We start from the raw sequence: 22,818 nt of genomic DNA, 5'->3' as shown, positions 1-22,818 counted from the left end.
GATATGTATAAAAGCATAATTCCCATGAGAAGTATCAGAAAGTTGAAATAATACAAAACCATTTTAAATTGCACATAAAAGTCCCTGAAAATGACAAGTTGACAACTTGAAACAATTCTGAGATCCTTCCTGCCAAGTCTCATTTCTCTCTTGCTTCATTTGAAGACAGCTTCTCGCCCACAGATGTCTTCAAAAGGTTCTTGGCAGACTGAGCATCCCAGAGCTCAAAAGTTTTGTCTTTAGCTTCACTTTGTCTCCTCACAAAATATCTGCCTCTCACCTCTGGTTTAAGAGTAAAAAGGTTTAAAGACTAGCTCAGTGTTCCTTGCACGTGCAAATCTGCCTCTGAAACACAAGCAGTAACACAAAATACTGTTTCAGTGCTCTTGTTGCAGTGGTACAAAAAGCTGGAGGATATAGGGGTTTGAAATTAGCATTCCCAAATTAAGCTGTGGGCGTTCCTCATCATGAGGTGCCTGTAGGAGAAGTAACTGATATGTATATTCATATCCATGTATATGAGAGACTGAGCGATTCCTGTGTGCTTCTGGCAAACTCCTGCTAGACAGATGAGAAGATTTTCACAAGTCATGTCAAAAGAAAACGTATGACATGGAGGCCATATGTATTTATGGACCAAAATCCTAAAGTCTTTCTAGTTTGACATTATACTAAACTATAAATCTAGTTTGAGTTATGCTGAAAGTTATATTCACAGCCAGTGAGAACATGAGGCTTTGCCAGATAAGCTGCTTTTTTGCACTGTAGGCCTTTCCAGACAAATGCTCTTTGCTGCTCTCTTAGTGAGATTATTTATCTGCGTATTAACTTGATTCCACTTATTTACCCCAAAGATGTGCATAGAATCTTCCACATCACTTCTAACATCTCTAATAAATTCTCGTCCTTAGGTACTTAGGAGCAACTACTGATTACATTCTACACTGACTACAGAGAGAAAACTGAATGTTTTTTACAGAGTTTTTGCGATTTACAAAATAAAGAGAGTCATTCTTGGAAGTGCTTATGCAGTGTATTTGCTACTGTTTCTATGAAAGGATTTAGGTTTCTAAGTACTTAAGTAACTTTTGAGAGCATGATTTAGCCGTTCGAGTCACTTTGCAGCATCTGGAAGCGCTCTTTCTACTGATTCTAATGAGTCATTATTGCAAAATGTCTTGTGATTACAGATGTGGTGGTGCAGTGGTGTACGCAAGGAGACCTACTGGCAGTGGCAGGCATGGAGAAGCAAAGCCAGTTGGTTGACCTCAGCAATGGTTCCCTGCTGAAAAGCGCGCTTGTCAAGTTCTACAATGTGCGCGGGGAACATATCTACACTCTGGAGACACCTGTGCAGGTAGGAGATATTTTTTAAGTCAGTTCTCAATGTTTTGCTGACATGCTTTTCCTACATTAGCATAGACCTGCAACGTGAAAAGGGTTGCAGAGCATCCTTAAATTCTAAAATGTGATATAGATAAAAATGCACTATAAGTAATTAGTGTTATCATTAAAGTAGACATCCCAGCATGCATCTGTTTCTAAGGCCCATTGTGCTAGGTATTGTGCAAATATAAAATGAGAAACAGACTGTTTCCCAAAATTGTTGGGCCATGAATGGACAAGATAGGAAAACGAAATTCTTTTGTTTACTGACAAGTGTCTGAGGAGAAAAAAATAGGTAACTTACTTGATATTGTAGCAGAGCCAAGAGATGGAAGAAAATATTCCAAGTCTAGTATAATAACTACAAGATTATTCTCTCTTTGTTATTGTTGTAATTTTCTAATGTACAGTCAGTTGATCTGATGCAATATTTTACTTTTTATGGCATCAGATGGAGAAGGACGAATCAGAGAGTCTTGTTTCTGATCCCTCCTTCTCTACAGACTTTCACTGTAACCTCAGTCTTGTTACTTGACAAGTTAATGTCAGCACATGGTCTGTGTACTGCTTAGGAGCACATCATACTTCATAGGTCTTTGCTGATACTTCAGAACCTAGCTGCATGTCACTCTCCAGTTTAATTAATTTCTACAGAATAGGGATGACTTCTTACTGATTTCTGACTGTACTAGTGAAACTTAACTGATTTATAATAGCTTTGAAATCTGAAAGTGAAGGAAAATGCTGTAGAACTATTCACTTAATTATGTTTAATGATGATACCATTTATTATCATTTCTTTTTCAGTACCCTGATCTGGGATGGATACAAAAGGATGATGTAGTAAACCAGCTGCTTAGCTTTTGTGTTTGCTTATATATAGCATTAACCTGTGCTTATTAACATTAGCAGTCTAATTTAGATAGAATTCTTTAGTTTTGTAATGTATAAAATAATGGTCTCTAAAACCAACCTAAATACTTACAGCGACATGTAATACTGATTTAGATACCTAAAGGACTTACCCATACACATTATTTTATTGTCTTAAACATAGCCCTTTCAGCAAAGTAGCATAGCCTTTTCATCTCTCAATTGATTCTGGTGAAAGCATATTTATACCGTATTTATTCCCAGAGCAGGTGAAAAGCAAACCTTGTTCTGTTACGTCAGTACGAGAATACAGTGTGTCCACGTTAGCCACTGAACCAGTGTAACACTCTGGGGTCAAGCTGTGAAATCAAGCTGTGGTTTGAGCGTTGGAACTGATGGGGTCAGGTTGCCTTAAAGTATGCGTGTATGCAGGCTCTTCTCTCACTGCTTTGTTCCCAGTAACCTCAAATTCTCCTTCGTTCAAATACCTTTATCTCCTCTAGTTCCCCCTATATCCCTTCAATGTCTTTTCGTATTTTCAGCTCTTCTCCTTTCTTCTTTACTTAATCAGTTGGGAGAAAGCACATATTGTGGCTGATGTGATGAGTAATTACTCTGCCATTATATGAGTTCTTGTAGGGCAACTGACAGGTCATATGGAACAAGGAACTGCCAAGTTCATACTGCGGTATTTCTCATAGTGAAAATACTAACATGAGCCTCTCTGCTTTTTCCAGCTGCTAATTTTCACTGGAATTGCAGCATTTTAATGTCATGGAGATTTCTTCCATCATAGTCAACTTCAGGTGAAAAGCCAACAGCTTCAGAAGTTGTAAGTCGGGTTGGAAGTGAAGGAAGAGAGGCGCAGGGGGTGGCAACAAGCGCTTAATAGTACAATCATGGAGTCTCATTTCCTTGGGAAACCAGGATAAAAATAATATTCAGACTGATATATTTCAATTTATTTAAAAACTGTGTGCATATACCTGCCTGAAATTAGAGCCACTCCTCTTAATAGTCAGTGTTTATTCTCTTTACTTAGTACATTTAAACTCATATTTACTCAGCTGCAGAAGGAAGTGAGGGGCCTTTCAGAAGGACACCTGTATCTGCTCATGTGGACTTTATGCTTCTATGTATTTGAATGCTGGTCTAGCAGTATTACCAGCTAAGTGACAGGTATGCTAGAACATTGCTAAGTATTTGGTCTACTAATAAAACAAGATAAAAACTGCTGTTGCAAAAAAAACCACAAAAAAAAAATAACCTTTTGTTATTCTGTGCCTTTGCTCCGAAGATGTATATGCAAAGATGACAGAATGAATCAGTGGTACCAGTCTGATGACAGATTCATCAGAATAAATTAATTAGTCTTCTGTACCATGACAGTCAGCCTTGTAATGGAATTTTATAAAACTCATCATTGATTATTGAAGAAAAGAATTTCCTCATCTCGAACTCTTTTGCTAAAACTATTTCTTCTGAAGCAAGCAAATGCATGACTGGAAAAGCACATTTATTCTAAATAAGCGTTGTTCTGAATATAAAGGTCAAAAAAGTAAAGCAGCAACAAACATAGAAAATAGTGGATTATAGGTGCAAAAATGTTTTTCCATGTGGTCCTCTGTCCCAATTCTCTGCTAAAGCAGACATCTGAAAATTTTATCAGTAAAATAAATGGAACTGGTTTTGTTCCTGCTGTTTGTCTGTCCTGTCTTTGGTAGGATATTCAGGAAACAAGAGATTTTCTCATTTATAACATAACTCAGTCTGAAACTGACGTAGGATTTATACACAACTTGGTTGTAATGTTACCTAACATAAAGTCACTGCAAACCCCAAGGCAGAATAGATTTGGGTACTGCAGGTTACTCATCTTGATGAGGACCGTTGTTCTGGATCCCTTCAAGGTGTTTTATATCCCACCTTCTCCTCCAGCTTTAGTATGCTTTTGGCATCCTCTGTCTCATTTGATTAACTCACTTAAGCTCTTACCTTCAGTGCAGGATTTTGTGGTTCATAAACCTAGTTTGCTGACTATAAAACTCTAGATAGGGAAATCACACTTGTTTGAAAATATCCCAGTGAACTCGGTAGCTTTGCATGCAGAATAATGCTCATAAGCAGAGTGGTAGAGTTAGCATAGTGTAACAGTCTCTCTTGCTCTCTGCTCTGGGGCTTCAGCCTGCCAGCCTGATGTACTGCAAGAATATATTTGCAGAATGTAGTCAAAAGAGCTGAAAAAGCATCAGTAAGAATTGGGCAATTGTTGAACTTCAGCTACACAGAGTCAGACTGTTGTGAACCTTGAAAGAATGGTGGAAAAATTCCAGAACAGACTTCAGAAAGTCACACCAGACATTTATCTTATTGGAAGCAATTAGATGAAAGCCGGGTTCATATTGTGACTCCGAAGACTTTATTTTTTAAATAAAGAGCATGAGTTATTTATTATACAAATAAACAGCATATCCTAAAGGCTGTTGATCAGCTGATAAGTATTAAAAAATGTCCTGTCCTTGTGTACATGAACACCAACCTGATGAACCAAAAATATGCCTGTTTCTCTTAGCTGGCAGTTTTTCCATGGTCTTGCTTTGTCAGCGTTTAAAAATGTGGTTACAATAGCAGGCTGCCCTGGGGCTCATAATTTTTTACTGGAAGAATGTTAATTTCTTACCTTATTTGTTAAATCCTCATAACCCTTCCCTGGCATCAAGTAAGGATGCAAATAATCAACTCATTCAAGACTGTTTTACAGTCCTGCTAAAATTGTTTACTGGAAATGCTGCAGCCCAGTTCTGTCACTTCAAAATTTCTCATCTGATGTGCAGACAGGTCTTTATTATATCAACTAACCATATCTGCCGTCATAAAGCTCTCCTGTGAGCGCATGCAGGTGCCTCGTATCTTCCCATTCGAACTTTAACCAGAGGAGTCTCCTGCAGGATCACTTCAAAATTACCTAACTGCCAACTTTACCAAACTTGTGAAATTATTCTGTCTGATGGTTCAAAATTGTGGCTTATATTTTGATTCCTTCTTTGTTTTTTATAATTTTCTTTCCTGTATGTCCCAGAGAGGACATGGGGAACAAGAATGTGGATTTAAAAACCCTGATGCTGATCTCTTTTATACACCTATAATCCTAGAGTAAATTTACATTATCTTATGATTTTATACCACTGTGTAACTGATGTAAGAATCAGTTTTAAATTGATTAAACCTCAAGTGCAATGGAGAAGAAGGATAAGAGTGAGCTGAGCCCTGTATGTTCAGCTGTATAGGCAACAAGATTTAAGATTATATGTTCCTGCAGAAACCTGGTAGTAGTGTAAAAGCTATTTCACTATGGCCTGAGTACGAAGGTGTCGTGTTAGGTTAAATTCAGATCAAAACGCCTTGAGAGGAGAGGCTGCCTTTTATGTTACCCAGCTGAGCCAACCTTGCTTTGTTTGCCTTCATTTATTCCACATAAAGTGTTCAAGTTTGTCGCTTCTGCATTAATGTTGGATTTAATTTATATCAGCTGAAATTAATCCTGTTTAGTTGTTATTGGATGACAACTAAGCTTTAAGAAAGAGAAACAAGAGCAACGGTTTAGATCTAGCTGGTGAAGCATTCTTTGGGATATCAGTACGGACATTGGTGTTTTCTTTATAGGCCATAAGATCATCTTTTACTGCTGCAGAAGTGGGTCATGATCAGGACTGGAAAATGGAGACGCTTATCTAAGCAAAGACTCATTCTGCTAAAAATGAAATCTCATCATTGCATTGAAATCTAAAAAAAATTAAAATTACTGTAGGAACAGGGTATAAGGAACACCTGCAAATCAAGTAAGAGTTTGCCACGTGAAAAAACATGTAAGGCCACAGCAAGGTAATTTCTGATCACGTCTTAATCTTTATTGCTTTTATCACCATCAATTCTTAACGGTTAGTATTATTCCCACTGTAAATATGGGAACAGAAGAGTGAAGAAGTTATGTTACTTTCCAGCAACCATCCGTGGATGCTGTGGCAGCACAGAGGTGACACACACACAGTTCACAAGAGCCGGGTGGCCACTGCAGCCATTTCACCTTCCAGCTTCTCTCGGAAAAAAAGCGGGGGGAAAAATGCATCCCCCCATCAGCAGTCTAAAGGGAGAGAAAGCAGGCAACGTACGTCAGTGTTTTACTTACACGTACCATTCACTAGATACTATTTTGCAGTTGGGTTCTTTCTCCTGAGAAAAATCCTGCTTGTTGCTGGGCTCTCTGCCCTGGAATGCTGTTTTATTTCATTACCAGTGGGACTCTCAGTGCTAGCAGACGAGAGATTAGTGCAAGCAGCAGGCGGGCCCCATGGCTCAGGATTTCTGAGCTCCAAGAATGAGCTTGAACAGTGTTTTTGTTGACTGAGCTGCATACAGGTGTTGAAGAGTGTATAAATTATGTTCTCTCCTGTAAGAGAGACAGATGAGTGACTGAAGAAACAACCGCAGAGCTTGAGCAGGAATATCCATTGCTGTGTGCTTTTCAAAGGGGAGTTGACACCCCAGCAAGGGGTATAGATTTGAGTAGATGTAGCTGACTTTGAAGCTCACTCTGAAAAAACAGTGAAAGAGCTCCTTGCTTGCCACTTTGAGATGTGTTTTCAGTCAGTATTTTTCCTGATAAAACATCTCAATTTTTGTCCTTCAGCCAATTATTTCTAATATGTAATATTCATAGAACTGAATCCTATTTATGTGTAGAAGTTCAAGGGTTTTTCTAGGTTTTGTTTTTTTCCTACATGTTTGTATTTAAAACCTGGGATTCATTCAGGTATTTACAGTTTGTGCTGAGATTTTTCAAAAAAACTGATGGGATTTTTATGTGCAAAGTGAAATTAGAAAACATCATTAAATGCTATATTTGTAGCTGCATTTCCTTGTTCCTAGCAGAAAAAAAATAATTGTGCAAACATGGCAAATAAAATTATTCTGTGCTAGAATCTGCTTGTTCATTTTCTAGTAGGCACAATATGGATATCAAAAACTTTTTTCCTTCCTTTTTTTGCTAAAACAGTGAAAGTAAGTGGACACTTTATGATGAGCAGTACTTTTGGGTTGGACATGGGAGTTGAATTGTTTTTTTCTCAGCAGAGTTCAGAAGGAAAGCTGTGGCCAGCTCATAACTAACTTTCTGCAGTAATTGATTCATATCCCTTATCGTTCAAGTGAAAGAATGGGAAGCATAGTTATTGAAAAATATTATTGGAGCAGTACATTTAAAGGTCAGGTCAGATCTGGCATTTGGGTGATCTTTTATTTCTGCAAGACTGTAATGACAGGCTAGTTTTCCCTGAACCTCATCTTAAATCTCAGCTGTTCACCATAAATGAAGTGTTGCTGGATATTAGGCTTGAGGAGTACCGGGGGACTAACCATTGCATAGAAAACGCAGGCAAGGCGTGTCTGCTGAATCAGTAAGCAAAGACAAACCAGAGTGGTAAAAGCACTCTGATGAGCTTGAAAATGTTATGATTAAAACATGTGAGGTGTGTGGGGAGACTAGAGGTACAAATGGAAGAGTAGAAACGTTGTGAATTACAAACAGTACAACACTTGTAGGTATTGTGTGTGTCTGTGTGTATTTAAAGTGCACCCACTCACATACTGTTTACATAAAAGTACATAAACAGAATATAAAGGAATCAGACATTCAGAAGTTTAGAAGATGGTTGAACTATGGTTGGGAATTGTTAAAAAATGGGTGTGTTGGGAAACTGTGGTGAAATTACGCGGTGAGGCAGTGTCTTTTGACTTCTGACTACTTGTTCTTCCTGAGCTCCACAATGCTGTGTTTCCAGGGGTCCCAACCCAGCACTTCAAAGCATCTGAAAAACCTATTCCTTGGGAATATGTTTAAGATTGCAAAGGTTCTTGCACTGGTGCTGTCTGCATCGCTGCTGTTCTTTGCATGCAGTGGTAACCTGAGGAGAGAAGTGGTTTCCTTTGACTCAGAATGAACAGACAGGCCTATCTGGATGTGATATATTGGATTATAATAGCTGCAATACTAGACTTCATGGTAGGGCTCTCTGGGTGTGCTGTATTTTATTATGATAGCATGGATATTGGACTACTTTTCTGACGTTAAACTCTATCCAGTAAATGAACATTTGTGCACTAAACTTGTTTGTTCCTTCACCTTATTTTAGGTAAGCTTTAATTGATGCAACATGAGCAGAAGGATGTGGTTTGGATCCCATAGTAATGATTACGCAGATAGTTCTGCCCATGCTGGAATTCAGCCCTTGGGGAAACCAGGGTCACTTCTACTGGAACCTTTCTCAGGCATCTTATAGTAGATGTACCTGACTGTAGTCAGTGCCTTTTCGGTCGCATTTAGTTTGCAAGCAGCTTGAACTCTCTCATTACTGCCAGACAGTATGAGGGCTGAGCCACACTCTCAAATCATGAAAATACCAGTCGTTAAGGGATACTTTATGTGATCTCTCATCAGATTTAAGATGCTGTCCCACAGATTATGGTTATGACAAGCCATGTAATAATTATTGATGGTACACAAAGGATTTCCCAATTCTTTTGAAGTTCTCCACTACAAAATGCCTTTAGCAATTACTGTGAAAATCATAAGGTTCACATGTTGCTGCTTTCCATTTGCATATCAGTCAGCCTGAAGGTTTGTGCCTCCCTGGAAGTGCGTGTGTGTGATGTTGCCTAAATGTAGTGAAAATGAAGCTGCTGCTTCATTCCTCCTACTTTAAAACTAATGTTTTCCTTGAAATTTCCTTGAAATCTAGGATAAGATGACATAGCAGGGAAGATCTTTTCTCTGAAAAGGTTGTTTTGTCCAACCCTTTATCTTGATGATAGACATTGATATAGTGCTGTGCAGCTGCATTTTGCTTTATATCACTCACATAAAATATCTTATCCCAGTTTCTCCACTTCAGGCATCTTGAATTAGTAACTGAAGGGAATGCTTTTTTCCCCAGACTAGATTAGTAACTTCTGGGCTGATCTAACCCAGGTTGTCTGGATACCATATTACTAGAGAGGAGTGGATAAAAGTTACTGCTGGTGGTGCATGACCCTTGTCTTCTGTGTGGTTAATTCTTGTTTGGTACATCTTGTGAAGAGCAAAGATACTGCAAATAGAGCCTGACCTTTCAGTAAATACAGTTTGTAATTTAGTGAAAAACATGTTTGCTTAAACTGTTGAGCTGCCATGGATTGTGAAAAGAAGAGAGCCCTTCTCAGGAAGGAGTAAACCTTTTGTAGCTCACTGATTACAGCCTGCTGCACAATATTCTTCATGGAGTGAGAGTTTCTTCTTTACTCAGTGTTGTTTGCTTCTGTGGAGATAGCAGCCACGGGATTGAAAATTCTGTACAGTATGTGTATATATGCAAATACAGATGCTTTGTAACACAGAAAACAAGAGATGACAAATGGATGCAGCTAACACTCATGAAGGGCAAAAGTAACAGTGATAGGGCTATAAGAGGTCACAACAGACTGGTGCTTTATGTGAAAAAGGTGGGGTTTAGGAAAAAAAAGTAGGAAGCTCCTTGCAAGCACAACTCAGTATTCTGACATGTACAAAGCAGTATTTGAGTTGCTTATTGTTATTCTGCTCCATGTTCTGACACTTAGTACCAGTCGCCTCTGCCTCTTTCTGGTTTTACTGTCATGAATTTAGGCATTTCTGAGTGAAGACAAACAGAAGACAAAAGGCCATTGTCCATTTTGTTCTCGGTGCTCTTTCAGAGTTCAGTTCCTTTGAGAATAGTTCAAGAGAGGTGCTGTTCAGCACAGTGCAAGACAAGAAAGGCAACTGGGTTTTATCCACTAGTTTACTAAGTGTCTCTGGGCATATAATTTAACTTTTCAGTTGTGAAATGTGAGCCATTACCAATAGATGAGAATTGATTAAATGACTGAAAAATCACCTGGACAGGGCATCAAGAGATCCTGCTTTTTAACACTATGTGACTTCAAAGTCACTTATCTTATCTAGGTAATGAATTTGATATACAATTCCCTGTGTAAAGAGCTTTAAGCCTTGTGAGTAAAAGCATTATATAGAAATCAACCACTGTTATCAGTAATTTCAGATATTCACATTCTTCTCCCTTTTTGTGGGGAACAGCACGCACTTTTAAGTTTCTGGAAGACTTAAGGTAACATGATCGATGCTGAATTCATGTGATGTGTGCAACTATCTTGAGAAAGTACACGCTCTTTTAAAGTTGTATCCTTTTCCTCTCCGTGCAGCGTCCCATCATCTCGATCTGTTGGGGTCACAGGGATTCGCGCCTGCTGATGGCTTCTGGACCTGCGTTATATGTTGTCAGAGTTGAGCACAGGGTCTCCAGCCTGCAGCTGCTGTGCCAGCAGACCATCGCCAGCTGTCTGCGGGATGACAAGGACATCAGCAAGCTGACCCTGCCCCCTCGGCTCTGCTCATACCTCACCACTGCCTTTATACCAACAATCAAGGTAAAAGGAAAGAAACCTCTGTGTGTGTGTGAGGAAGAGGAAAGGGTTGCTTGATTTCCTCCCCCCATGCTGCTCCTAAGTGACAATGGATAAATTATAAGATATTGTAATTATCATAATTATAATCTTAAAAGCTTTATTAAGGGTCATTCTTGTCCTCTTCAAGAACCCACTGATCCATTTGGTGCCTATTAAAATTTGTAAAGAGGGCTCATACATGCTGATCTGCATTATTCTATGGGGATGGCCTTTCCAAGGGCATTATAAGGGTAAAATATGCTGGTGACTCTCAGAGACTTTGGAAGCAGCTCACGCTGATGATAATAATGTGTCATGGTTATAGGAGAGATTCTCAGTGGTAAAACTGTTGCCTACTTGTTACGTGAGTCCTTATGTTGCCAGGAAGGTTATACTTAAGACCTGTGATGGCCCAAGTACTTCTACTGACAGAGTGTTCTGCAAACCTTACTGCTCTAGCAGTGCTATGGGAAAACAAACTGGGTATAGTGCCTTTTCCTGTACCACTAGCAGAGCCATCTGCTCAGCCTCTTTGTTTCATGGTTTTGCCCTCAGTTACACATCAGGATTTCCAAGCTCTTTATCACAGCCTATAAACTAGAGCATTAGCTGGTAAATGCCCTACATTCAAACATATATTTTTATGTTAGGTATTTTTTGTGTATGTATTACAGCATTCTCTTGAGCCAGTTTCAGGTCCTTGTTAAAACAATGCAGAGCTAGAATAATTAATTTGAAATCAACAGAGTTGGCCCAGCTTAAGTGAGAACAAATTATGCCTATAAAATTATGATTCAGCATAGTTCCGTTTGGGTACTGCTAATCAGGGTAATTTGTGCAACTGTGAAACATTCCATTTGCCAGAGAAGAATAAATGTCTTATTGTAACCATAACTCCTTGATCTCCAAAGATGCAGAGCGTTTAACAGACCACTGGGTCTCAGTTCTTTCTATCATGCCTACTTCTCCCCAGGATGCTTCCCATGTTGTCCCAGAGCCACCCCTGCTGCTCTCTAGAGCATCAGTGACACTTGCTTGGCTGTTAGGGAAGGCAAGGGATGGCCTGGGCTGGGATGGGATGGGATGAAGGCAGCAGTTGGCTGTAGCAGGTCTGGGAGCTATGACAGAGATCAGAGGGGCAGAGGCAATAGAGGGACAGCCCTTCTGTCACCTCCTAGAGGGGATGCCAGGATGGGGAGCAGTTGCGGGGCTGTGTAGCTGAGAGGCTGAAGCAGGTTTCCCAAAAGCCACATGTCCCTGCTGTTTCATGTGTGTTTCTAGAGCCTTCTCAGCACCACTTTAAACTTCACCCTGGCTCTCCCACAGCCACAGACTCCCAACTAAACTGTCAGCCGTGCCTCCAGTGAATGGCAAGACACCCTCTTTCCTGCATACATTCCTCTCCTCACCTCCAGCTTGAAGACTACATTATAGATCACTCCTCAGCCCATATTCATCTCTCCAGGTTAAGGAGGCTCCATTTTTCCCCTACTGCTTTTTTTCTTGTATTTTAATTCTGAAAGAAACTGTGTTGACTTATACATTAGTAGCTTTTGTGTCATACAGGCTATATTGTCCTAGACAAAAGCAGTCCAGCTGGTTTAGGACTGAGCTTTTCATAGGTTAATACAGCGTGCTGGCAAGCAGGCTAAAAAGTAACCCACCTTGAGCTTTGTGCTTGTATTTCTCTACACTGTATGCAAATAGGCCCTCAGCAAAGATGGGTCACGTGCTTGGAAGTGATGTAAGCTTCTTCCAGAGCTGACAGCATTGTAGCATAGTGCCATAGCAATACTAACCAGGAATGGGAACTTGAGTGGTGAAATTAACTTGGGAGCCAGCAAGAGACAAGATACTCTGAGACTTGGACTTGACCACATTACCCAAGTTAAAAGAGAAGTTTGTGATAGAGCCAGGACTTGAATACAGTTTGTTGTCTAATTCAGTTCTCTGACCACAGATCCAACCTTCCTCTTTGATGTAACTAGCTTTAGTTTTCTGTGTACAACTGCTTTTGACCTAAATAAATAACACAGCTGTTCTGTCTTATATGTGAGTCCTCCATAACTCATGCAGTAACCTGTACTAATCTTGACTTTGCCAAGTTAGAGCTGGGTTCAAATTCAGTTAGTTGTGTTGGAATTAAGTCATCATGGCAAAAGAACAATAACCTATAGGAAACTTTCTCTTTCCTTCCTTCATTTAATTAAGCCTCCTATCCCAGACCCAAACAATATGAGAGATTTTGTCAGCTACCCAACAGCTGGCAATGAACGGCTTCACTGCACGATGAAGCGGACAGAAGATGATCCAGAGGTCGGTGGTCCATGTTACACGCTGTACCTGGAATACCTTGGGGGACTGGTACCTATCCTGAAGGGACGTCGTATCAGCAAGTTGCGGCCAGAGTTTGTCATCATGGATCCTAAAACCGATGGAAAAGCAGGTAGAATTGAATTGTTGCTCTGTATAAAAAACAATTCAAAAAGACTTTACATATTAAATCCTCAAGAGTTAAAGAAAATCTATATATGCAACATGAATTTATACCATGTTGCCTTCTGTTTTACAGAAGGGAACTTCTTGTATTTTGAATAGTGGGGAATAGATTGCGGAAAATACTCTTTAGCCTCAATTTTGAAGTCAGTTGAATGCTATTCACCCCTCTGAATCATGTTCCCTTAAGTTTGAACCATTGGAAATTTGGAGTTTATACTATACAGGGTGAAGAACAGTTATATTATCTCTGCATAGTTTTATCTCAGCTGCTGCCTGTGGATCGGATTTGTGCTTTTGATGACTAATGGTTGTAATTGATATCAGTTTTCTGAAGCAGCACTTACATTTTCTGGGGCCTGTCTTGATAGATGAAATCTATGGAAACAGCTTGATTTCCACTGTGATTGACAGCTGCAACTGCTCGGACTCCAGTGATATCGAACTGAGTGATGACTGGGCAGCAAAGAAATCTCCCAAAATCAGTCGAGCTAGCAAATCACCCAAACTCCCCAGGTAATAATTTCTTGGATATTTCTTCTTCTTTTTCCCTAGGTTTTCTTTTTTATTTTTTCTTTTTTTTCTTTTTTTCTCTTTTTTTTTTTAACACTGTCATGACACTTCATAAAAGTAAAAGCAAACTCCTTTGCGCAGATAGGGATCTTCTGGAGGAGTGGGGTCTTCTGCAGTGTGGAATTTTGGGGTAATCTCAGATATTGGTGTTCAGGTGGACTTTGGGGAAGGTTCTGGGGCAAAAGGTAATGGGGAACAAAAAGGCACTACTCCCCAAGCAGTCTCAAAGAAAGATTTTATAAACTCTCCCACCACCGTCTCTACCACATGTAAACTCTTGCCACCATAGGATATATTTTGTCTTCCAGACAAGCTGTGTTCTTGCCTCCTCTGTGCTTGGGGTCCTTGGTCTAGTTAAAGTCTTTATTTCCTATGGGGTATTTTCAAATTCCTAAGTCCATGCATAGGTGGCAAAGGTCCTGGCATAGGTTGCACTGCTTCTGTGGTGACCTTGCGTGGTAGCCTGAATAGTGTTCCTCCTGAACACTGGGTTGATGAGCTTCTGTAATGATATGCAAAATACGCTTCTAAGATATTCAGCTGGTTGTTTTGCTGCCAGCTCTTTATTATATTAATTATGTACATAGACAGAACCCTCCACCTGCACAAAGCCTCGCTGATGTCTGTGTTAGATGCTTCTCATAGGCACTGACATCTGTCTGCCAGCTTGAAGTTATGAGATTGAGACCCTGATGCCTCCTAGCTGCAGCTGACACTTTTCCAAAGACTTTATTTTATGAGCTTGTCCCAGTATGAGGCAAAGCAAATGCATCCCTTTATACGTGAACACAATGTGTCAAATACTGAAGTTGTCGTTTAGTAGTACTTGACAAAAGAACAGTCAGTTCCTTAGCCTAAAACTGAAACAGCTCAGGAAAAACAACTATCTTGCATCCTTAGTTTTCTAAGAGCATACTTTCGAAATGTAACTTTTGTTCATTATTTTTTCTACCGGAGCTTTTTCAGGTGCTTGTTTCACTTATTTATTACCCTCTTTGTACCATGGGATGTAGAAATCACTTTTGGCTTAGAGTAAGAGCACTGACAAAGTTTGTGGCCCCTTGGTTTGCTGTACTAATGTGGAGATCTGCCAGCTGAGATGTCACATTTCCATTTCTTGAGGCTTTACTCAAAGTCTGCATAGCTGAAATAGCTCAGCTCCTTTTTATAGATTAGTGGAGGATGTATTGTATCTGACAGACCTGCTGTAAGCTTTGTTAAACGAATCAGAAAACATCCAATGTGAGTTACTGCAAGTGTGTCAGGCCTGATATATCTTTAAATCTGACCTGTAACCCTCCATCCTGTAGTCTTCATTAGTCACTTAGAGGACACCATACCAGTTGTCTTCATGACATCTTTACGTTCAAAGACACGAATTTTGTGCATTTTTGCATGCCTGTTGATGATTTTAATTGTTGCTTTGTGTGTAGAATCAATATAGAAGCTCGCAAATCTCCAAAGATGTCACGAGCTGCACAGGAGATCTCAAGATCGCCAAGGTTACCAATAAGGAAACCTTCTATTGGTTCACCAAGCCTAACCCGAAGAGAGTTTCCTTTAGAAGATATCACTCAGGTATTGTGCACATTGTTACCAAACCTGTGTCCAAATGCATCTCCTTCCAGAGGCAGCAAGTTGTGATACAGGTCTAGTGATCACCAATTTCGTTTAATTACAGTAACTAGATGAAACAACTAGAGAATTGCATCTTCTTCAGTGTTAATGTTCACAAATGTCAGTGGAATGTCAGGCGTTGTTTGATAAATCTGGGCACTGCTAACTTCTGTCAATGTGAATCCATGTGAGAGGGTTCATTCTAGGTGATGATGTTGGCTGTTTGCAAGTGTATGTGAAAATGCTTCATCAGTTTCTCATAGTAGTCTTAATGCTACCATACGTCTGCTGTGCTAGGAATTGCAGAGATAAGGAAATTCTTGCTTCAGAGGGTTACATGTTTTCTGTTTCATAATTAACATGGAACAGCCATAATTGGAAGGAAAGCAAGGAATTAGCACTTTGTGCTCTTTGTAGTGTTCATGTCCTGTGGGTAAATGGGTAACTTAGCAGACTGTGGAACTGTCTGGGTTACATATTTCATTTATGCCAGCCTGCTTTCCTTTAATTTTGTTTTATTTTGTTTCAGTTGGTTTTTTTTCTGCTCTGTTGTTTCACTTCTTCTTTCACAGTGAAGAATTCTAGATGAGTTACACAGCAGTGGTAGATAGGACAAAAAGTCCTTCGAATAGGGCAGGAGACCAGAGACTTAGATCCTGCTCCTGATACTGAACATGTAACTCTTGGCCTTTGAGAAAATCTCTTGGTCTTTCAGACCCATAATTTGATTACCATTGAAGCAGTGGTTTGGGAAGCTGCTTTGGAAGCTCCAGGAAAGATATGTTTGTCGTTATGAGTGATTAATTTCTGTCTTATTTTGTTCTTCTATGAAGTGATTTGTAAGCGTAGAATCAAAGGGCAAGGTGTATTACTTTCTCAAATACAGAATAGCCACGCTTTTACTGTGCAGGAGAAGCAGGCATCTAAAAACAGAGCTATTGTCACTTAGCAGCCATCATGTTGTTCAGTTCTTCAACAGTTTTAATCAGCCTCTGTGGCTGTTTTAGACATAATTTCTGATGGTGTTCAGGTATCAAAATTAGACCTCTTAATGACTGTGTAGCTACATAGGCACATTAGGCTGTTTCAATAGAATAAAAACAAGAGAAGCTGAAATTGTATTATCACTTGCAATGGCTTGATTGCTCTGCAGTTTTTTATTAGAGCTTGATACAGATTTTATTAGGTAAAAATTATATTGGTTTTGCTTTGCAGCACAACTACCTTGCTCAGGTCACATCCAATATCTGGGGAACAAAATTTAAAATTGTGGGTTTGGCTGCTTTCCTACCAACTAATCTTGGTGCAGGTAAAAGTAAACTCTATTGGTTTTTTGCATGTCAAATACTTTCTAATAGAAAATGTACTTATGCCATGTGATTCTTTTTAAGTAATCGAAAGGTTTCTTTAACAAAGCTTTTATTTTCTGTGGATGGTAGTAATTGAATTTTACAAAATTCACTGCAACTGAAAGATATTTTAATCTACAAATGCATTACTGAGAGATCAATAAAGTGTTAAAAAGTCTCAATTGTAATAAAAGGATTAATTAACAGTCAAGCCCAGACCTTTATTTTTACAGTTTATTTGGGCAAACTTCAAACAAATAAACAATTTTTTGCAAGAAGACTGTAAAAATCATAGGTTATAAGTTACTGTAATAGGAATATTTTATTTTATAGTCATTTAGCTACTAATTATACCAAAATAATGTTAAAAAAGCTCTTATGGCATCATGCTCAAGATTCTTCAAGTCAATGTATAGCCTTACCATATGGTTCTCTTGCTGAACCATCAGTAACTTGATAGCCTTCATTAAAAGTAGCAGTTGCCTAGGCTCTTGATCTTTTTCTGAGTAGGCCAGTTCTCCCTGTTGAAAGAAGGAAGGCTAAGTAAAGAACTTAGCAGAACTGAGCTCTTGAGTTTAAATATTAACACAAGTATAGGAGTTTTATGAGCTCTTTGGAAAACTTATTTTTTCCTGTCTTGCATTATATAGTTAGGTCAGGGCGACATAATGATGCCGTGGATGCAGAATTAGTTAAACAGGTTATTTTATGGCTATTTTGACTACTATCAGACAAGAGATGGTGTCCCAGCTACTGCATAGAGGCCCTTCTCTGGCCCAGCCTCCAGGCAAAGGTTGTCCTCTCAAGATGTTGTCACCCTGGGGACAACCAGTGCCACTACTATAGGGCTGGGTCACCTTCTACTCAGTAAGGTGTTATGGAAATCCTCAGGTTTGTTCCAACCACTTTTTTCTTTTCCTAAGTAATTTACGACTTTCTGACATCTGCGTTTGCAGTATTTGTAAAAAGACAGTGTAAGAATGACCCTACTCGGTCAGACCAGAGGTCTGTAGTCTAGTCCTTCTAATTCTCTCATTGTCAGTGACAGACAGGTAGGGAAGGATATATGTGTAGCCTAAGCTGTAGTGGTACCCAGTCTCCAGTGGTTTGGGTCCCTGCAACTTCCTGAGCCAGGAGGTGTTTCTTTGTGTGTAGTAACCCTCAACAGATTTCCTTCCTGAGAGCTTTCCAGTTTTCCCCTAAACTCACATAAGTTGGTAGCATCCTGTGATGCAAAGTTCCAAAAGTGGAATTGAAAAATTATTTTCCTTCCATGAAAATAGATGTGAATACAAGATTAAGTAATTCATTATTCCTACAGATTATTTAACTACAGAGATGCTGCTTCTATTTAAAGAAAAACAGCTGAAAGTAGCAGTCTCTTTTATCCTGTTTATGCAAAGAGATACATAGCAGTTCGGCTAAGAATGGCACATACATTTGTTCATTAATAAATTTTAAAAAATAGTCATAGCCCTTCTGTCTGCTTTGAATTGATTTTTTTTCTTAGCTTTAGATGCTCTTCGTGTGACAGATTTTTTTATTTATTTCTTGTTATACTCTGTCTCCAGTAATATATAAAACCAGTTTGCTGCATCTTCAGCCCAGACAGATGACAATATATCTCCCAGAAGTTCGGAAGATTTCAATGGACTACATTAACCTGCCTGTCTTTAATCCAAATGTTTTCAGCGAAGACGAAGATGATTTACCAGGTAAGGAGGAGCTGGAGGTCTGCCATGTTATAGGTTAAGCTAGCTGAACAACAGGTAACTTGTGTCAGTAGCCTCCTCTGGTAAACACACAAATCAAATTTCCTTAGTCTGATGGAGTCCTGTAGAACTGAATTAGAACAAGGCTGATCTGTATTATGGACATTTTTTATAAAATATGTGGAAAATATAATCCACATAGGGCTGCTAAGTTTCAAGTTCACTGGAAAATTAATAATCTTCTATTCAGTTCACTAAAAATCCTCCATAGACCAAAGCCTTGCATTCTGCATCTGTGTAGGACAGAATTGTAGTGTTGTGGAAGTCCCAAAGGGTCATTCTTGTGATCTGATGGCAGCAAAGCACAGCCTGCTGATAAGAGCTTGGGATGGAGGGCAAGTTCCTGTAAAACTCAGCTACCCTTTGAGAGGTGTTAAATGCCCATATTGACTTTTATCAGTACCAAGTCTTACTGGAAGGCTAAAATAGTAAAGGAGTCTGCAAACAACGGGGATCAGGAAGAATTTCTCATTTTACTGAGATGTAAGGTAGCAGAAGATTCAAGCAGTACATGGAAGGCTCAGATGCAGGTGATATGAACATGGCAGATAAAAGGACTGGAAGTACTCAAGACCTCCTCCGATCAAAAAAAAAAGTATCATCATGCCCAATAAATTTAACAAATAATAGACAAGAAGATAATACATTTTCAGAATGTTCATATCAGTGAGGGATTCCTGTTGCTGGGTCACAGGTTTTTGGAACTGCGAGAGTGGCTGTCATGGACAGCCATACTCTTTAAGGAGGAAGGAGCACTGCAAAACAATTAAAGGCATGTGCTAGAGTCTGTGGAATTAATTGGAAATACTCCTATTACTTTGGACCAAGGTTTTGACTACTGAAAACACCAAAGCTTGTGTCCAACCCAAGCATCAGAGCAGTCCTCTGGACTTCTAAAATTTCTTCCTTGTGTGCTTAAAATGAAGCCCATTTTGTCATGTTTTGTAGCTTCCCTAATTTATGTCTACATGATATTCACTGGAGGATCTGAAGAAAATAATAGAGATATTAATGATTGTCTATGTATTATGCATAGGAAGCACTCAGCATTTTCTATTATGAAACCTGATCCAAGCTGAAATAAAGTAATAGAAAAATTAAATAGAAAAAAAAAGTTAATATAGAGATTCTGTCTCCTGTCCTGAAAAATGGATTAGAACGGCATTAACAATTCCTTTAATATTATTTAAAGAGACAGTACTCAGAATTACAGGTTGGTGAACACCACATAAATATAGGGAAAATTGTTAGAGAGTTTTGTTCCAGCTCTTTGAGAAAGCTAATAAAATAGTCATGCTACCCTTTCCTCCACAAGAGTCTTCCTCTTCTTGCCCACCTTGTTTCTAGTTTCTTCTGAAAATTAATTTCTGACTTAGCGGATGGAGGCTGCTTAAATCTTCCAAAACATTTTTAGTATATCTTTTCTTGAAGCCTGCATATAAAGGAAAAAAGTGCCATATACTAATGGGAAAAATATTGCAGCATAAGTAATGATTACATGATAGATTAAAAAAAACATAATAGAAAGCTTCTCTTGGGCAGTGGAATATTAGTAGTGAAGTGCTCTTGGGACAGGTGTTTTTTAATGTACTCAGTAAAGATTTGGCAAGGCAAATGGACAGTGAATTGGTATAACTTCCAAATTATGCAAACAAATCAATTAAAAATCATTGGAGGAATGAAAAAACATTGGATTTAAACACTTTGGAATATTAAGCAACACTATGACAAATGAGATTTTATTTGATAAGGCACTTAATGCCCAGGACAGCAACATTCTGGGTTGCTCAAGCCAAGCTAACAATTAAACCTCAGGCTCTGGCGGATGAATTGCTAACCTGCAGGCGTTGGGATGAAAGCATGGCCTGCCAGCCAAGCACAGAACCACACTGCCTTAGGGTCAATTAAGTTTAGCTCTTCTAGAGGAATGAACAGAACGACCATAAAAATTTGCCAGCATAGCCACAGACCTGTTTGTAGACCTACCATGTTCATGACTGATGCTGATGAAGCCTAATGCTATTGAAAATGTAATTATAGGGCATAGGTAGATGACTGGAATTTTAATGAGAAATTAATTAGGAACAGAGCAGCAGCTGGAGGAGTCCTGGCTAATGGATCTCTTGCCTGAACTGATGTTGCAAATCAGAGGCTTCACAGAATTTGGCACATTTAAATGATCCTGGATACAACTCTAGGATCCTGGATATTACTACTCTAGTCTCTTTTCCTCCCATAAACCTGCTGATGCAACTCGCTTATCATTTCCCATGTTTTTTATACAGGAAAACTAATAAAGAATCTGCAAGATTCTTGAGGGTTTTAATATAGTATTTATTGTTTCTCCATATTATTTCATTTTGTTTCTTCTTGACTTCTGCACCTGTGCTTGGTTCTCATGCCCTCATTTCATTGCCACACTCCAGCTTTTCAGTGGTACTTCCTGTTGGAATCACTATCACCACTTTCTGCAAAATGAACTGCAAGCAGTCGAGCAAGCTCCATGCTTCTGCTTAAAATCATCAGAATTGCTTCTTGCCTCATTGTCCCTTGTTCACCACTACTATGTGTGGGAAACATTTTTCTGTATACATTTGCTTCTTTTCACATTTCTTACTGCAGCCTATCTGATGCTGAAATTGCCCTAACTACAGTACCCACTTCTTGAAGCTTCTTGGCTTCCTGTCTCTTTCCTCAGATCTTCCCTTACATTTCCCATCAGGCTTCCCATCTATTTCCTCACATCTTATCCTTGCAGATCTTTCAAGAACAAGTTTTATCTTTATTTCATTCCATCGTATTCCTTTCCCTCTGTTTCATCTTCCTTCTTTTTACATTACTGGTTCCTTTTTCACGCACTATACTCAGGAGATAAAAATAGTTCATTTTTCCCACATGTTGTCTGTATTCTCCAGTTTTTCTAAGCTCATTGAATCTAGGGACATTATACTAGATATTATACAGTGTGTTCAGTGCAGGTATTCCACTTTCTTTTTCTTTTCCTCCACTTTTTTTCTTATGACAAGAAACATCTGAGTCAGAACTCACAACTGCTGTCATATCAGGGCAGGCTGGAGGAGCATCATTTCATCTTCCTTCTGAAGCTCAGTCCAGCATGGCACAGTGACACCTGACTGGCTCTAGAGGGAGTCAGACTGGACCAGCAGGGACTTTTTTGTGCCTCACCATTAGGTAGCAGCAGCCCTAGAGGAAGTCAGGAAACAACCTTAGTGATTCTAGGTTTAGGAGCAAAGAAGAGGTGGCAGCAGCCACAGGTCTGTGAGTGGATTTTCTTTTCTGTTGTTTATTGGTGCATTTCTTATTTAAAAAAAAGTAGCATCCTGGCTTGTATCAGAAACAGTGTGGCCAGCAGGACCAGGGAACTGATCCCTTCCCTGTACTCGGCACTGGTGAGGCCACACCTTGAATACTGTGTTCAGTTTTGGGCCCCTCACTACAAGAAGGACATTGAGTCACTGGAGAGTGTCCAGACAAGGGCAACAAAGTTGGTGAGGTTCTGGAGCACAAGTCTTTTGGGGGAACTGGAGTTGTTTAGCCTGGAGAAAAGGAAGTTGAGAGGAAGTTATTGCTCTCTACAGCTATCTGAAAGGAGATTGTAGCAAGGTGGGGGTTGGTCTCTCCTCCTCCCAAGTAATGAGTGATATGACAAGAGGAAATGGCCTCAAGTTGTGCCAGAGGAGGTTTAGATTAGATATTAGGAAAAACTTCTTCACGGAAAAGTTTATTAGGAATTGGAACAGGCTGACCAGGAAAGCGGTTGAGTCACCATCCCTGGAGGTATTTGAAAGATGGGAAGATGTGGCACTTAGGGACATGGTTTAGTGGTGGACTAGGCAGTGCTAAGTTTACAGTTGGACTTGATGATCTTAAAGGTCTTTTCCAACCTAAATGATTCTATTATTCTTTGACATGCTGTGTTGTTTGTTGCAGTGCCCGGTGCCCCAGGTGTCCCTGCCAGCAGCCCACCATGTACCGTCAACATCCCCATCGCCCCCATCCACAGCTCAGCCCAGGCCATGTCACCCACGCAGAGCATCGGCCTGGTCCAGTCGCTGCTGGCCAATCAGAACGTGCAGCTGGACGTGCTGGCCAATCCACCGACAGAAGCAGGGAGTGATGGGACGGGGCCCTTCCCCGGGGCACCAGGCCGCTTTACCGGCCCAGGGGCAGGGGCACTGGCCGGGGCAGATCTGGGCCGCGCCGCCCCTGTGCCCCCC

The 22,818-nt window shown here is 39.7% G+C and overlaps 1 protein-coding gene across 1 annotated transcript in view; it reads left to right on the top strand.

The window, feature by feature from the left end:
* Positions 1-22,815, top strand: part of LOC104548606 (tubby-related protein 4-like) — a gene marked incomplete at its 3' end in the record, with an annotated part of 28,589 nt that extends 5,774 nt beyond the window's left edge. Inside the window, exons 3-10 of the mRNA XM_010194679.1 lie at positions 1,191-1,357; positions 10,531-10,755; positions 12,985-13,219; positions 13,641-13,785; positions 15,276-15,420; positions 16,675-16,768; positions 18,380-18,523; positions 22,532-22,815. Of these exons, the coding sequence (XP_010192981.1) occupies positions 1,191-1,357; positions 10,531-10,755; positions 12,985-13,219; positions 13,641-13,785; positions 15,276-15,420; positions 16,675-16,768; positions 18,380-18,523; positions 22,532-22,815 (1,439 nt within the window). The remainder of the gene's footprint in view (positions 1-1,190; positions 1,358-10,530; positions 10,756-12,984; positions 13,220-13,640; positions 13,786-15,275; positions 15,421-16,674; positions 16,769-18,379; positions 18,524-22,531) is intronic.
* Between the last annotated feature and the right edge of the window lie 3 nt (positions 22,816-22,818).

The sequence above is a fragment of the Mesitornis unicolor genome, unplaced genomic scaffold (assembly GCF_000695765.1).
Source record: "Mesitornis unicolor isolate BGI_N332 unplaced genomic scaffold, ASM69576v1 scaffold4591, whole genome shotgun sequence".
Taxonomy (NCBI): domain Eukaryota; kingdom Metazoa; phylum Chordata; class Aves; order Mesitornithiformes; family Mesitornithidae; genus Mesitornis; species Mesitornis unicolor.
This window is presented reverse-complemented; position numbering and strand designations above follow the sequence as displayed.